Source organism: Protopterus annectens, chromosome 2.part2 (genome assembly GCF_019279795.1).
Source record: "Protopterus annectens isolate FY-2018-M chromosome 2.part2, PAN1.0, whole genome shotgun sequence".
Taxonomy (NCBI): Eukaryota; Metazoa; Chordata; order Ceratodontiformes; family Protopteridae; genus Protopterus; species Protopterus annectens.
Window position 1 is genome coordinate 648917628 of NC_056730.1, and position 14585 is coordinate 648932212.

General features: G+C 43.6%; 1 protein-coding gene across 1 annotated transcript in view; it reads right to left on the reverse strand.

Annotated features, from left to right (window-relative positions):
* TEX261 (testis expressed 261) overlaps positions 1 to 14585 on the reverse strand; it is a 719138-nt gene that overhangs the window by 469704 nt on the left and 234849 nt on the right. The window contains exon 2 of the mRNA XM_044064069.1: positions 9994 to 10073. Within this exon, the coding sequence (XP_043920004.1) occupies positions 9994 to 10073 (80 nt within the window). The remainder of the gene's footprint in view (positions 1 to 9993; positions 10074 to 14585) is intronic.

The following is a 14585-nucleotide window of genomic DNA, read 5'->3' on the forward strand; positions in this document are numbered from 1 at the left end:
AGACTCTCACTCGAACTTCCTAAGCACCCCGGAATCTATCAAGGTTCAGCCCTGGACCAGCTCATTCTGACCCCACTAGAGGAAGCAACATTCTCGACCTGGTTTTCACCAGCACAGGACACCATTGCAACACAGCTATAGTCAATTCCTACCTGGATAAATCTGACCACAAACTGATCACCCTGGAAATCTCCATCTCACCTACACCCCCTGGTAAGGTGACCACCCTGAAAAACTTCTCTAAAGCTGACTTTGGGCTCCTAAAAACAGAGGTGGCTAACTTCTCGGCACCCATGCCAATGGAAAATAGCTGCATGACTGCCAAATCATACACCAATGCACTGTACAAGCATGTACACAAATGCATGGACCTTGCCATGCCAAATAGAACTAAGATGCTCTCCTCCAAAAAAAGGAAGCCAATCTGGTGGTCCCCAGCCATCAATAAATTCTACTGTTGCAGAAAAAAATGAAGTCACAAGGCTGGAAAACCTCCCTCATCAGTCTCAACAAAAAGCCGAGATCCCTTATCAAACCCTCTAAAGCTAGTTATGAAGGCAGAATTATGACAGACACCAAAAACAACCACAAAGCCTTCTATAACTATATCAAAAACCTCAACGGCAATACCCAGACTTGCTTTGAATTATTGCACAATAGCACCTCCTATACCGAGCCAACAGATATAGCCAACAGATTCAATGCCAACTTTACCCCTCTTACCCCCCCCTCCAGGGCCCTATCACAATACCAAAAGAAAGCCTGGTAACCCCCATTTCTGCAGTACAGGTAAAAGCTGCATTGTACAAAGCCAAGAACACAGCATCCAGGGGACCTGATAATATCCCTGGCTGCATCCTACATGAGCTACAAAATGAACTGGCACCACATCTGTGTGCCCTGATCAATCACAGCCTTACCTCAGGCTATGTCCCTAACAAATGGCGTATTGTTACAGTCATCCCGCTCCACAAAGCGGGAGCAACTACAGACCCTGGGAACTATCGCCCCATTAGTCTGACGAGTCTGGTATGCAAAGCTATGGAGCACATCATCATGGACCTGCTTAACAAAGATATAGGCAATCTCCAAACTCTTGACCCCACACAGTTTGGCTTTGTCCAGGGAGATCCTGCCTGCTGAACCTGGTTGACGTCTTCAAGGCAGTCACCAAAGATGTGGATGACGGTAAGGCAGTGCATAAAGCCTACCTCGACCTGGCCAAGGCCTTTGATACCATTCTCCACTCAGGTATCATCGATAAATTCAATAAACTAGGCATCAATCCTTACATCACTAGGTGGGTTGCAAATTGGCTCACAGAAAGGACCCACAGAGTGAAAGTTGTGGATTCAAATCAGACTGTCGATCAGTCACTAGTGGTGTCCCACAGGGCTCGGTCCTGGGCCCTCTCCTGTCTGGCATCTACTTCTCAGAAGTCCAAGCCAACACAGAAGGACTCTAGGTGACCAAGTTCGCTGATGACTGCAGGCTAGGTGTCATTATCAACTCCCCAAGTGATGCAGACATCCTACAAAAGGGCCTCTCTGAGACCAGTGACTGGTATTGGAACCATGGCCTGAAGCTTAATGACAAAAAATGCGCTATCATCCCCTTTGGAAAAAACTCAGTTCCCATGAATTACCACATTGATGGGAACCCACTGAACACTGAAGGGGCCATAAGAGACCTCACCTTCGACCACCACACTGCCACTCTGGTCTGAAAGTCTTTCTACGTGGCACACCTTATAACCAAAGGTTTCGCATCCAGGAAGAAAGAGGTCATCATCCCTCTCTATTCATCCTTCATTAGACCAATCATCGAATAGAACGCCCCACTTGGCATGTACCTGACCAGACACCTACAAGTAGAGGGCACAAAAGTACCTCACAAAAAGGATCCTAACCCTTAAACACATGTCCTACATGGACAAACTCAAGAAATTTCAGCTGTTCTCAGTCATTTATCGTCTACTTAGAGGTGATCTCTGCTTGACATAAAAAGCCATGTGTGACCCAGCCCTACTTGAAATGCTACAACTAAAGAAATCCCAATCCCCCCATGCCACACGCTCCAGAGATCACAACCTCATTACCACAATTAACAGAACATGCTGGAGGGACAGGTTAATCTCCCAAAGACTGCCCATACTCTGGAATAAGCTTCCCATTCATGTCAAGCACAGCACCTCGCTGGCCCTCTTCAAGAGAAACCTTGGAGTGGATGGGTAAAGTACAGTTTTGTACCTACCATAAATGTAGATGTCCGAACTGGATAGCATCTGCAGTCATAACAAATGGGTTGTCCTGTCGTCAGGCAGCCCTTCGGTCGGCCGGATTCCAAAGTCTGGGTCCGGCTTCGGCTGATGTCGCACTTCACCCGACGTCATCTCTGCTGGTCTTCGGGTATAAAGGCATCAGCCGACGCCATTTTCCTCAGTGTTTCTTGCCCCAGATGCCAGTTGCCCTCTTGGAAGGCTAAATTTTGGATAAATGCCAATGTTTCCAAAAAGATAGAAGGCAAACACAAAAAATAAGCATGTATGTACATATATACAAACAAATACACCATAAGAGACCCCCCCCCCAGCTAGCTATTTGGAGGGTAAATACCCTAGGAGTACCACAGAGGGGAAGGAGGCAGGGTAATCCTGACTGCAGATGCTATCCAGTTCGGACATCTACATTTATGGTAGGTACAAAACTGTACTATGTCCTTCATGGATGCATCTGCAGTCATAACAAATGGGTAGAATACCATAGCTAACTAGGGGAGGAGGAAGAAGAAATTATGGTGTGGTTAGGATCCCTTGCAGTACAGCAGTGGCAAACCCTGCTCGGGATCTAGAATACAGAGGTAAATTATAATGCTTGGCAAATGTATGCACGGAGGTCCAAGTAGCCGCCTCAATAATGTCCTTGGTTGCCACTCCTCGTAAGAAAGCTGTGGTAGTGGCTGTAGCCCTTGTAGAATGAGGCCTTATGTTCTGTGGAATTGGTTTTCCATGGTGGGAGTAACAGAATCTTATGCAATTTCCTATCCATTTGGAGATTGTCTGTTTGGAAATTGCTTTTCCTTCCCTTCCTGTTGCATAGGCTACAAAAAGCTGGTCAGTTTTTCTGTTACTTTTGGTTCTGTCCAGGTAGTAGCGTAGCTGTCTATGTACATCCAAGGTATGCAGCATTCTTTCCCTCTGTTTTGTGGATTGGGAAGAAGGTAGGTAGGTGGATTGCCTGGTTTAAAGACACTCTGGATACCACCTTAGGCATAAATGTAGGATTAGTTCTCATGGACACCCTATCTTGATGGAAGATTAGGAAGGGTTGTACTGCCATTAAGGCCTGTAGTTCAGAAACCCTCCTTGCTGAGGTAATTGCCAGTAGGAAAGCAGTTTTCCATGACAGGTGCTGTAGATCTGCTGTTGCTGCTGGTTCAAATGGAGGAGTGTCAACTTTTCTAGCACAAAGTTCAAGTCCCATGCTGGTAATGGTGGTTTCCTAGGAGGTTTTACATTCTTGATCCCTCTGAGGAACTGCCTGAGTAGAGGATGTGAAAAGACAGGTGGATCAAAGCTGTATTCTGCTGAAATAGCTGATGCATGTATCTTGATGGAGGAATAGGACAGGCCTGTATGTAGAAGCTCTGCCAAATACTCCAGAATGTTAGCAATATCTATATTCGACACATCTTTTCCTCTTTCAGCACTCCAAATGACAAACCTTTTCCATTTTCCTGCATAGTTCCTTCTTGTTGAAGGTCTGCGGGCTTCAAGGATAATGTCTTTAACCCTTTGGGAAAGATTTGGATTAGTTGCTGCTATGTGATGTTCCAGGCAGTCAGTTGCAAAGTTTTTAGGTTTGGATGCATGATGCTGTAGTTGTTCTGAGTTAACATCAAAGGCATCAGGGTATTGACCACATTTTCTCCTGAGACATGCTCCTCAGCAATGGGTACCAGTGTTGTCTTGGCCAGTTCGGAGCTATCAGGATTATCCTTGGACGTTCCTCTTTGATTTTCAGTAATACCTTGTGTATCAAAGGAAGAGGTGGAAATGCATATGCTGTCATACCTTTCCAGCTGAAGGAGAGCGAATCCACCTTCCATGCAAGTGGGTGGAATGTCCTTGTGCAGAATTTTTTGAGCTGGTGATTGGGAGGGGAAGCGAATAGATCTATTTGTGGCATTCCCCATTTCTTTGTGATGGTCTTGAAGATGTCCGGGTGTAGCATCCATTCGTGAGCATCCGAGGTGGTTCTGCTTAACATGTCTGCTAGGGTGTTCTCTTTTCCAGGTACAAATATTGCCTGTAACTGGATGTTGTAGCTGAGTGCCAGATTCCATAGGTCCAAAGTCATTCTGCATAGGGGGTATGAATGAGTGCCTCCCTGTTTGTTGATGTACCACATGACTGTGGTGTTGTCTGTCCTTCTCATCAAATGGCCTTCTTTGAGGAATGGTCTGAATTTTTGGATTGCCAGTTTTACTGCCAGCATTTCTTTTTGGTTTATGTGCAGGTGCAGCTGGTCCTGAGTCCACAATCCTTGCACGCATTTGTCCAGCATGTGCGCCCCCCATCCTAGGTCTGAAACGTCTGTTGTGATGGTTTGGCTTGTTCGAAAGTTGTGGAAGGGTAGGCCTGGGTTTGACTGGCATGCTTGAGCCCACCATAGGAACTCCTGTTTTAGGCATGGGATTAGTGGTATTTCTGCTTCTAGGCTGTGCCTGTGTTGAGACCATAAATTCTTTAGGTACCACTGTAGTTTTCTCATATGCAGTCTGGCATGTGGGACCAAGATTATGCATGATGCCATGAAGCCCAAGGCCTGCAGAACTTTTCTTGCTGTTAGTTTGTTCTGTTTTGTTAATGCCAAGAAGTAAAGAGGGAGTTCTTTTGTTTTCTGCAGTTAGGAATGCCATTTGTTTTACTGTGTCCAATTCAGCCCAAGAATGTTCTTGTTTGGGATGGTATCAGCCTTGACTTTTGTAAATTGACTGTGTATCCCAGGGCTTGTAGCAAGTAAATGACCCTTTGTAAATCTGTTGTCAGCTTGCTTTTGTTGTCCGCTTGTATCAGGCAGTCGTCCAGGTATGGATAAATTTGGATTCCCTGTAGTCTGCAGTGAGCGATTACTGATGCCAGGCATTTTGTGAATACTCTGGGCAGTAGATAAGCCAAAGGGCAATGCTGAGAATTGATAATGCTCTGATCCTGCAAGAAATCTGAGGTATCTTCTGCAATTTGGTCGAATGGGGACGTGCAGGTATGCCTCCTTGAGATCTAGAGTTACCAGCCAACACTCCTTGCCCAGCATGGGAAGAAGTTGCTGTAGGGTCAGCATTTTGAATTTTGGGACAATGATATATGTGTTTAAGATGGACAGGTCGAGAATAGGCCTCCAACTTTTTTCTTTTCTTGGTACTAGGAAGAGTCTGGAATAGAATCCTTTGCCCTGTTCTGTTATTGGTACTCTTTCCACAGCTCTCATCTTTGTTAATTCCACTATCTGCTGTAGAGCTTCTATTTTCTGATTTGGAGGCAGGTTTGGCATTCCTCTTTTTACTGGTAAGGTGTGGAAGTGGAACTGGTAGCCTTGGTCTATGGTTTGCAAAATCCACTTGTCTTTTGTGATATAGTGCCAATTTTTCGAAAATAAGGCTAACTTTCCGCCTAATGGTGCTGCTATTTGCTCCCTGGTAGGCGGAGTTAGAGCCAAGTCACTGTGATTGTCCTGTTGCAGTGGTAGTGGTTGTGTCTGTGCCTCTGTTATTACCTTGCCACTGTCGTCCTCTGTAGGCACCTCCTCTGGATTGATTTCTGCCTCTGGAGCGTCTATTCCTGCCCCTTTGGGATCTTGTGGAGTCAGGAAAGGACCAATTTTGGCAGGCCAGTACCTGCTAAACCTTGGGGCTGAACCTGTAAGAAATCTTTAACTGTTTGTACAGATTTTGCCTTTTCTTCCATTTTCTTCATTACCTGCTGGGCAGGTGTACCAAATAAACTGGCCTTATCCATAGGAGCATCTAATAGCTTAGCTTTAACATGATCGGGTAAGACCTGCTCTTTCAACCATGCATGTCTTCTTATCACTGTGCCAGTCATGGCTGATCTAAATGAAGCCTCCAGTGCATCATAGCCACATTTTAAGGAATGGTTACTAACCTGTTGTATGTTATTCACCATTTCTAATACATATTTCTTATCTATAGATTCATCAGAGGATACTTTTTTAGTTAACTGATCAAGCATAAACTCTTGGTATTGGATCATGTGAAACTGACAGTTTAAAGCTCTAGCTGAGAGAGTAGCAGAGGTGTAAACTTTTTCCCCATCTGTCCAAGGACCTGGATTCCCTTTCTGAAGGAATAGGGTTTTTTGCTGTGGTCGAGGCTACTGCCTTAGGCCCCTGGGAAATAGTTTTGGGGTCTGCCAGTGGGGCCTTGTATAGGTGGTGATGAGTGTCTGGAACCCTGTAAAATCTATCAGGTTTGGCAGGGGCTGGAGGTAAAGAATCAGGAGCAGTGCAGACATCATTAAATGCATCATCCACAACAGGCAAAACAGGAGGTATAGCTAAGGGCCTATGTTGTGGTAAATGCAGAAAAGTCCTAAGCCTTTTTCTTGAATCTGAGAAATCTTGTCCCTGCCATTGAAATTGTTCTCTCATGGCATGTAAGGTTTCCCCAAAGGAAAATTCCTCTGGTGGAGAGGCAGCTGGAATGGATTCTTCAGCATCGGAGTCTTCATAAGTAGAAAAAGGATCCTCTGGCTGTTCTGTAATGTCGGAGTCATCCTCAGAATCATCAGAGGGCACTGGCTCGGGGGGCTCTGTCCTAGGTCTCTTTTCTGGGGGCTGAGAGGCCCTGTCTGGGTGAGATTGGGATCCCTAATTAAGGATATTAAATCTTCTGCCAGAGTAAGCATTTGTGAACTAGAGGTGGGCCTGTGTGAGGGAGGTTTAACAGGCACTGACTTAGCAGATTTGGCTGCTTTAGCCCTGGCAAAGGCCTTGATAGACATGGCTGCAGGGGGTCTAGCAGCACCACGTGCTGGGGTAGAAACATCCAAAGGGATGGTGTCTGATAACTCACTAGAAACCACAATTGTAGGCAAAATTTCTGAGGCCGATTCAGGTAAGGTAGCAGGAGCCTCAGTAGTAGCCATGGATTCGGCTGAAGCTTGACCAGTTTTATCGGTTTCGGCCGAAACCGAGACACTCGCGGCTTGCTTAACCGTGGTTTCGGCCGAAACCGCGGACCGCGAGTGTCGGTCTTTTTCCTTGCGTTTTTTAACAATTTGGGTAGTCGGAGGATCCGATGGCATAATGTAAGCAAAGTCTGAGCCGAAAAATTGTTCAGCAAACTCCGACCGACGCCTGAGCATTCATCGGTTGAAGGAAGCGCAGGCCGAACAGGCTGCTACGTCGTGGTCTGGGCCTAAGCAAGGCAGACAGTAAGAGTGGAAATCTTTATGAGGTATTTGTTTCCCACAAGTTAAACAGTTATTGACTTTTTCTGACATCGGCTTAGGCAAGAAAGAGTCCCCAACGGGGTACTTAGCTTTTTAGAAGTCTTCGAAGTAGTATTCGGTAGTAGTAATCTCTGGATCTGACCGACCGGCACTTGCAAACAGCTTCTGCTTCGGGCGCCACGCGGCAAGAAAGACTGAGGAAAATGGCGTCGGCTGATGCCTTTATACCCGAAGACCAGCAGAGATGACGTCGGGTGAAGTGCAACATCAGCCGAAGCCGGACCCAGACTTTGGAATCCGGCCGACCGAAGGGCTGCCTGACGACAGGACAACCCATTTGTTATGACTGCAGATGCATCCATGAAGGACATCACAGACTTCACTCCAGGGATTATTCCAGTTGCACTACTGGATATGGGCACTGTGAAGTAACATCGGGTGGCTCGGTGCATGGACAATTTTTTTGGGGCTAGGCTTGTAAAGACTCCAGGGCCATTAGTCTAGTACACATCTATGAACCTATGAAAAGAGCCCAAACAGAAAGGATCAGCAGCTAAATCCAAGAAAATGGTCTAGAATCTCTTATGCTATGGGAGAAGACCCCTCACAAACCTGCTGCACCTTGAAAAATGCTTTCCACGTTTTGGTACAGTCCAGTTGGACTGAAAGTAGCCTACAGGGCCCAGTGGATGCAGCGCTCCTGTTATGAAGCTACAGAGGCAGCACATGCTGTTCAAGGGGAAGCAGGGGTTGCCTTTTTGAGTGAAGTCACACCAGAAGCATACCTGATAAACACCGTCGTCTTAGAACCAGAGTGAATTACCTTGGACTTACTGGAAGCAAAAGGAGTGTCCTTGACAACAGGGAGTTTTCTCTTTGGAAAAGAAGCTTTTGAGATGGAAGACAAAGCCCTGGATTCAGAAGCTGAGATAGTCCTAAGCATTTTTGATTTCAGCCCATTGCTGCACTCTTTAATTGTCGAGGGTTTAAAGGAAGCCCAAATAGAGAAGTCCTCTGAAAAACAAGTTTCTCCCAAACACAACATTAAGTGGTTACCTTTACTGGGAATTTTTGTTTCACCGGGGCACTTTCTAAAGGACTGTGACTTTACTATTACCCATAGTTAGGACAGCAAATCTTAACAGATATGAGCACAGAGAAGCATAACAGCAGAAAGATGTACAAAAAAGGCAAGGTATCACACTTCTCAGAAGAAAATCAGCAAGAAAAACAAAACTGCTGGAATACACAAGAAAACTACCACAATACAGCAAGATGCTGCAGTGAGCAACAGGCTCAGACTTCAATAACCAAGTATGAAAAATAGCATCTAAGCAAGAAAGGAGAGGGGAGCCTGCCAACTAAATCTGACAAGAAAAATATATTCTAAATACAACAAAACCAAAAGGAAGAAAAAAAAGGAGGAGCTTGCCTTTAGCAATGTGAGAAATTAAATCAGAACAATCTTATCATAGAAAATACTCTCAAAGTAGCCTGATGACATTTTGATGGGAATCAACTGCAATTTGCAGTTAAAAAGATCTGGAGAAAGGATTTTTGGCACTAAGGATTATGTTTAAAAGTGCAAAGTTAAGACATCTTGGAAAAAAGGTTTATGGGCTAATCCAACTACTGATATGTCTCAGTCCTAGAAGGAATGGAAACGAAACTCCCAACATCAGACTGACTGTAACTTTTCATACTATGAAACAAAGTGTAACCAAATTGGCCTAGATTTACCACACTTTCTACCAGAATGACAGAAAGACCACCAATAAGGTCTTATGTACAATTGTGCCATCTTAGAAGCTCAAACACTAAACTGAGCTGTTTTCACCTTACAAAACTAAACTTAGTAAAATTATTAGGAGAAATTTCTGATTAACTATTGCTGAATATACACCATTTGCCCATTTGTTTCCACTACTTTATCTTGAATTTTGCCTTTTACTTTTAACAGTAGCACAGTGTCGTAGTGTTTGGTCAAGAAGTCACAGACACTAATTTCACTCACTTCCAGTTGTCCAGTATAATCAACTAACAGTTCAGTTAAATGCTCTGGGTTACTCCCCTTTCAGTGTAGCTCATGGATCTTTCATACTATGTTTTATCACCTTCCTCTCTTCACCAGAATTTGCAGACCTGGCCCAGTCATGCAATTAATCTTCACTTTCAGTTAGATCAACTGCCAACAAGATATACAAGACACACTGAGATTCATTGCCATAAAGACATGCAAGACACATTATTACAAGCTGAAGAACCATCAAGATCCTAATCAGTCCATTGTTTTTGATTGAAGCAGAGTAGAGCAAAGAAAATATTCAGTCACAAACACTGCATCTAGAAAGCAAATAAATAGACTAAACACACAAGTGGCACTTAGGCACACACACTCCTATGTGAAAAACATTCCTGTTAAAGATTACTTGAGTGAAAAGCTGCACATTTTTGATACTACAGAAAGCAATGGTCTAAAGTATGCAAGCACTACTTCAGCAACAGTACTGTAATTTACTTACCCATATCATATACTTGATTATTCGGCTAGTTAATACTGTGTATTCTTCTATTAATTCTGCTAGATAGTACAAACCAGCCGCTGTGGAAAAAAGACACACTTTTACTACTGTACTCAATACAATGACAAAGCTGTGCATTGTACTCAATATAACGACAAAGCTGTATACGACACTGACTGGGCAGCATACATACAGTTTTTACTACAGCATTTATTGCTTCTTTGAACATAGGGTACGGTTAAGTCTTCAGCTGCTAAAAGGTCCTGCTTTTCAATAACTGATAACCAAGTCAATACCTCCAAATACCATAACTTTATAATTTCAAATATATTATTTCCTCAGCAACTGCAGCAATCTACCAACGTTTGACTGGAAGCAGAAATCTGTTACTACAAAGATGAGCTTAACTTATACATTTTCTTTTAAAAAATGCTATTACATTGATACACATGAAAATTATTGGCTATACCAGCAAAATTAATTCTCATCAAGAAAGTAAATAAGCTGCAGAATCAATACTGTTTGTTTTCAATACCTGTGCCTCAACAACTTTTTTTTTTTTGCATGTCATCACTTTTCCTGTACTGTCATGTTGTTCCATATAGCAGCTTTGCTAGTGCAGCCAAAAAAGCAAACAGTCCTCTGGTTCAGTCTTCCCAAGTACAGTAGACAAATGTAACTCAGCATTACATTCACAGCCCAAATGAACTTCCAACAAGAGACGCCTAACAAGTCTGTCTTACAAAAATGGTTTCAATGGCATGCATTTACGATACAAACACTACACTACAGTCACTCTCTTTCACATAAAAAATAATCATGGATTGCTATTATACACAGACACACATTTTCACACAAAACATGTACATAACACAATACACTCACAATGTCCTAAGTTGTACAGATTTATAGATGTATTATAACATGCCAACATAAACATACATAAAACGCAAACACATATGCATGGTCGATCCAGGTTTGTCAGCCAAGTGAAAATGAAGATGCTATTGGATTAAAGAAGTAATAAAAGTTAATTACTTTGCTCTTAGGTACCAACTTAACCTTATACAAGGGCAGCTCAGAGTATCACAGCATGTGACAGGCACAACAAAACTAGCCAAACTCATTCTGAAAAAAAATGCCAATACCACAGAAGAATGCGTACATATAACTGGAGTTAATAAGCTAAACACCACACCAAGATAATCAAGGATGGTACTTTACAAGGTGTAGATTTGTTTTCAGATTTTTCTGTTTTTTCCTACATTCTAAAGGTCCTTCAACTAATCAGCGACAGGAAAAATAGACCTGCTCCTTTTCAGGACTCAAACACCTAGTACTCCTTCAAGAGGCTGATTTAACATAAAAAGGCTTAGCCCATGATAGAATGAACTAAAACAACTGAAAATAATCAAAATTCCCCAGAAATGACAGATCATAAAACATAAATTTAAAAAAGAAAATCTAGAATTGTCATCTCTAGAAAGTCAAGAGACTTCTCCATTAAAAAAATAAATAAATAAATAAATATTTCTTAACCAGCTCCATGGCATAGGTAAGTCAAGTTTAGTTATCAACAATGGTGTCTGTAGAACCTGGCAAGGGGAGGATGGAAGTGAGCATCTTGTTACTGGTTTGCCCATCCAGGGGGGAGGAGGTGACACCTTGCAGACGCAATAGGTATTACATCCATAAGAGTACGAGCCTGTGAGCATTCACTGCCAATGGGCAGATGCATGCAGCCCAGATGGCATGTGGCAGCATGCTTCCAGAGGCTAGCATCAAATAAGAAAGCTCATAGAGTTGCTGCAAATCTGGAGGGTGCTCTTACGGTAGAGTAGGTCGCCCCATTAGACCTGGTAGTTGACACACTCCCTTTCACAAGACTCTTATTTTGGAAGAATAAATGAAATGAAGAAACACCCCTGGCAGGACTGAATGAATCATATGCTCTCAGTTTGCCTTTGGATGTGTGGTTCTCACTTCCCCATGTAACAATTGGTCAAATGAGTAAAGGTTCCACAGCCATCAAGCTGGTCTGATGGGGGATGACTGGATAAAAAAAAGTCTTATTATTTCACTTAAGTATAGTTTCAATAACAAATTCAAGGTATTACCTAAATGATATGCAACCACTTCAAAAGTACAGTAGTGCACACCTACCATAAATGTAGATGTTTGAGTGTCTTCACTGTTGCAGTCATGACTGTAGGGTTCTCCCCTGCCGGCAGGCAGCCCTCGGTCGGCCAGAATCCCAACGTCTGGGTCCGGCGTCGGCTGTTCAACCCTGCTCCCTGACGTCAGAGCACCAGGAGTATAAAGCTGACAGCCGACGCCATCTTCTCCAGTTTTTCTTGCCCCAGACGTCGAATCCCAAAATGAAAATGGTCCCAAAACCTTTGCAAATACACCTCAGAAGAATGGTGAAAAAAGGAACCACACAAAAGTAAAAATAAGAGGGGACAGGAGGGAGGGAAACCCAGACTGCAACAGTGAAGACACTCGAACATCTACATTTATGGTAGGTGTACACAACTGTACTATATTCATCGTGTTTCACTGTTGAAGTAATGACTGTAGGGTAGAATCCCAAAGCTGAAAGAAAGGGAGGTGGTCATAAAGAAGAAGGGGCGGCTAAAAGGCCCTGCAAGACTGCAGAGGCAAAGCCTGCCCTAGACTTAGAGTAGAGAGGCAAATTGTAGTGCTTAGAGAAAGTATGCACTGAACTCCAAGTTGCAGCTTCCAAAATGTCCTTGCTAGGAACTCCCCTGAGGAAGGCTGCAGAAGTGGCAGCAGCTCTGGTGGAATGAGTCCGTATGCTCCCTGGGATTTGCTTTCCATGGTGTGAATAACAAAATCTGATTCCATGAGCAATCCATTTAGAAATGGTTTGTTTAGAAATGGCTTTACCTTGTGAACTTGAAGCATAAGAAACAAACAATTGTTCAGATTTTCTGATGTCCTTGGTTCTGTTCAGGTAAAAACGTAGCTGTCGATGTACATCCAAGGAATGTAAGATCCTTTCCCCTTTGTTTTGAGGAGTGGGGAAAAAGGTTGGCAAGTGGATAGTTTGATTTAAAGCCACTTTGGAAACCACCTTAGGCATGAAGGTCGGATTAGTCCTCAAAGATACCCTGTCTTGATGAAAAATAATATAAGGTTCCACCGGCATAAGAGCTTGTAACTCTGAAACTCTCCTGGCAGAGGTTAGTGCCAACAGGATAGCTGTCTTCCAAGATAAAAACTTGATGTCAGCAGAAGCGGCAGGCTCAAAAGGAGGCAAGGTTAGTTTTTCCAAAACATAACTGAGATCCCAAGCAGGAATAGGAGGAGATCTAGGAGGTCTTAAGTTCTTAGCTCCTCTGAGGAACTGTCTCATGAGCTGGTGGGAAAAGATGGGAGGGTCAGTATTATAATGAGCAGAAATAGCAGAAGCATGGATCTTAATGGAAGAGAAAGAGAGGCCCTTATGTAAGAGATCCGTCAAGTAAAGTAGAATTAAAGTAATGTTAGGAAGAAGAGGATCAGAATCCTGAGCCTGCATCCAGGAACAAAATCTTTTCCATTTTCATGCATAAGATTTCCTAGTGCTAGGAAGTCTAGCTTCCACAAGGACATCCATAACCTGCTTGGGTAGGAAAGAAGAAATCAAAGGCCCTGGATTAACCAGGCCGCCAGGCTGAGAGTTCTGACATGAGAGTGTAAAACCTGACCCTGATGTTGGGACAGAAGGTTCGGAGACTGAGGTAAAATCCAAGGGGGCTCCAGGCATAGGTTTATTAGAGTTGGATACCAAAACTGCCGAGGCCAATTCGGAGCCAACAAGATTATCATCTTGGGTTTGTCCTGTTTTATCTTCAATAAAACTCGTGGAAGAAGAGGTAGAGGCGGAAAGGCATATCCCGAGAGGTTCCTCCAACTGAATGACAGGGCATCCACTTTCCAAGCCTCTCTGTGGAATGTCCTGGTGCAAAAATTTTGCAGCTGATGATTTAGATGGGATGCAAAGAGATCTATGTGAGGACATCCACATACTGCTGTTATCATCCTGAATATTTTGGTGTCCAGCATCCACTCGTGTGGATCCGAAAGGTTTCTGCTCAAACTGTCTACCAGTAAGTTTTGTTTTCCTGGTAGAAACTGAGCTTGAAGATCCAGATTGCAAGTTAGAGCTGTGTTCCATAAATCCATGGCTAGTCTGCAAAAGGGGTAGGAATGAGATCCCCCTTGCTTGTTTATGTACCACATAACTGTGGTGTTGTCTGTCCGTATTAGTAGTTGTCCTGGCTGTATGAGATTCCTGAAGGCCAATAGAGCTTTCTGAACGGCTAACATTTCCTTTAAGTTGATATGCAGGTGCTTCTGATCCTTTGTCCAAAGGCCTTGCAGACAATTGCCCTGAAAATGGGCTCCCCAAGCATAATCCGAGGCATCCGTGGTTAGAATCTGAGAGGCAGGAGGTAGACGGAAGGGCTTCCCCTTTGTTTAGAGCACATGCCCTGGACAACCAAAGAAATTCCTTTTGAAGGCAAGGAAGGACAGGAATCAGTATGTCCAAACTGTGGTAATGCTGAGACCATACACTTTTTAGG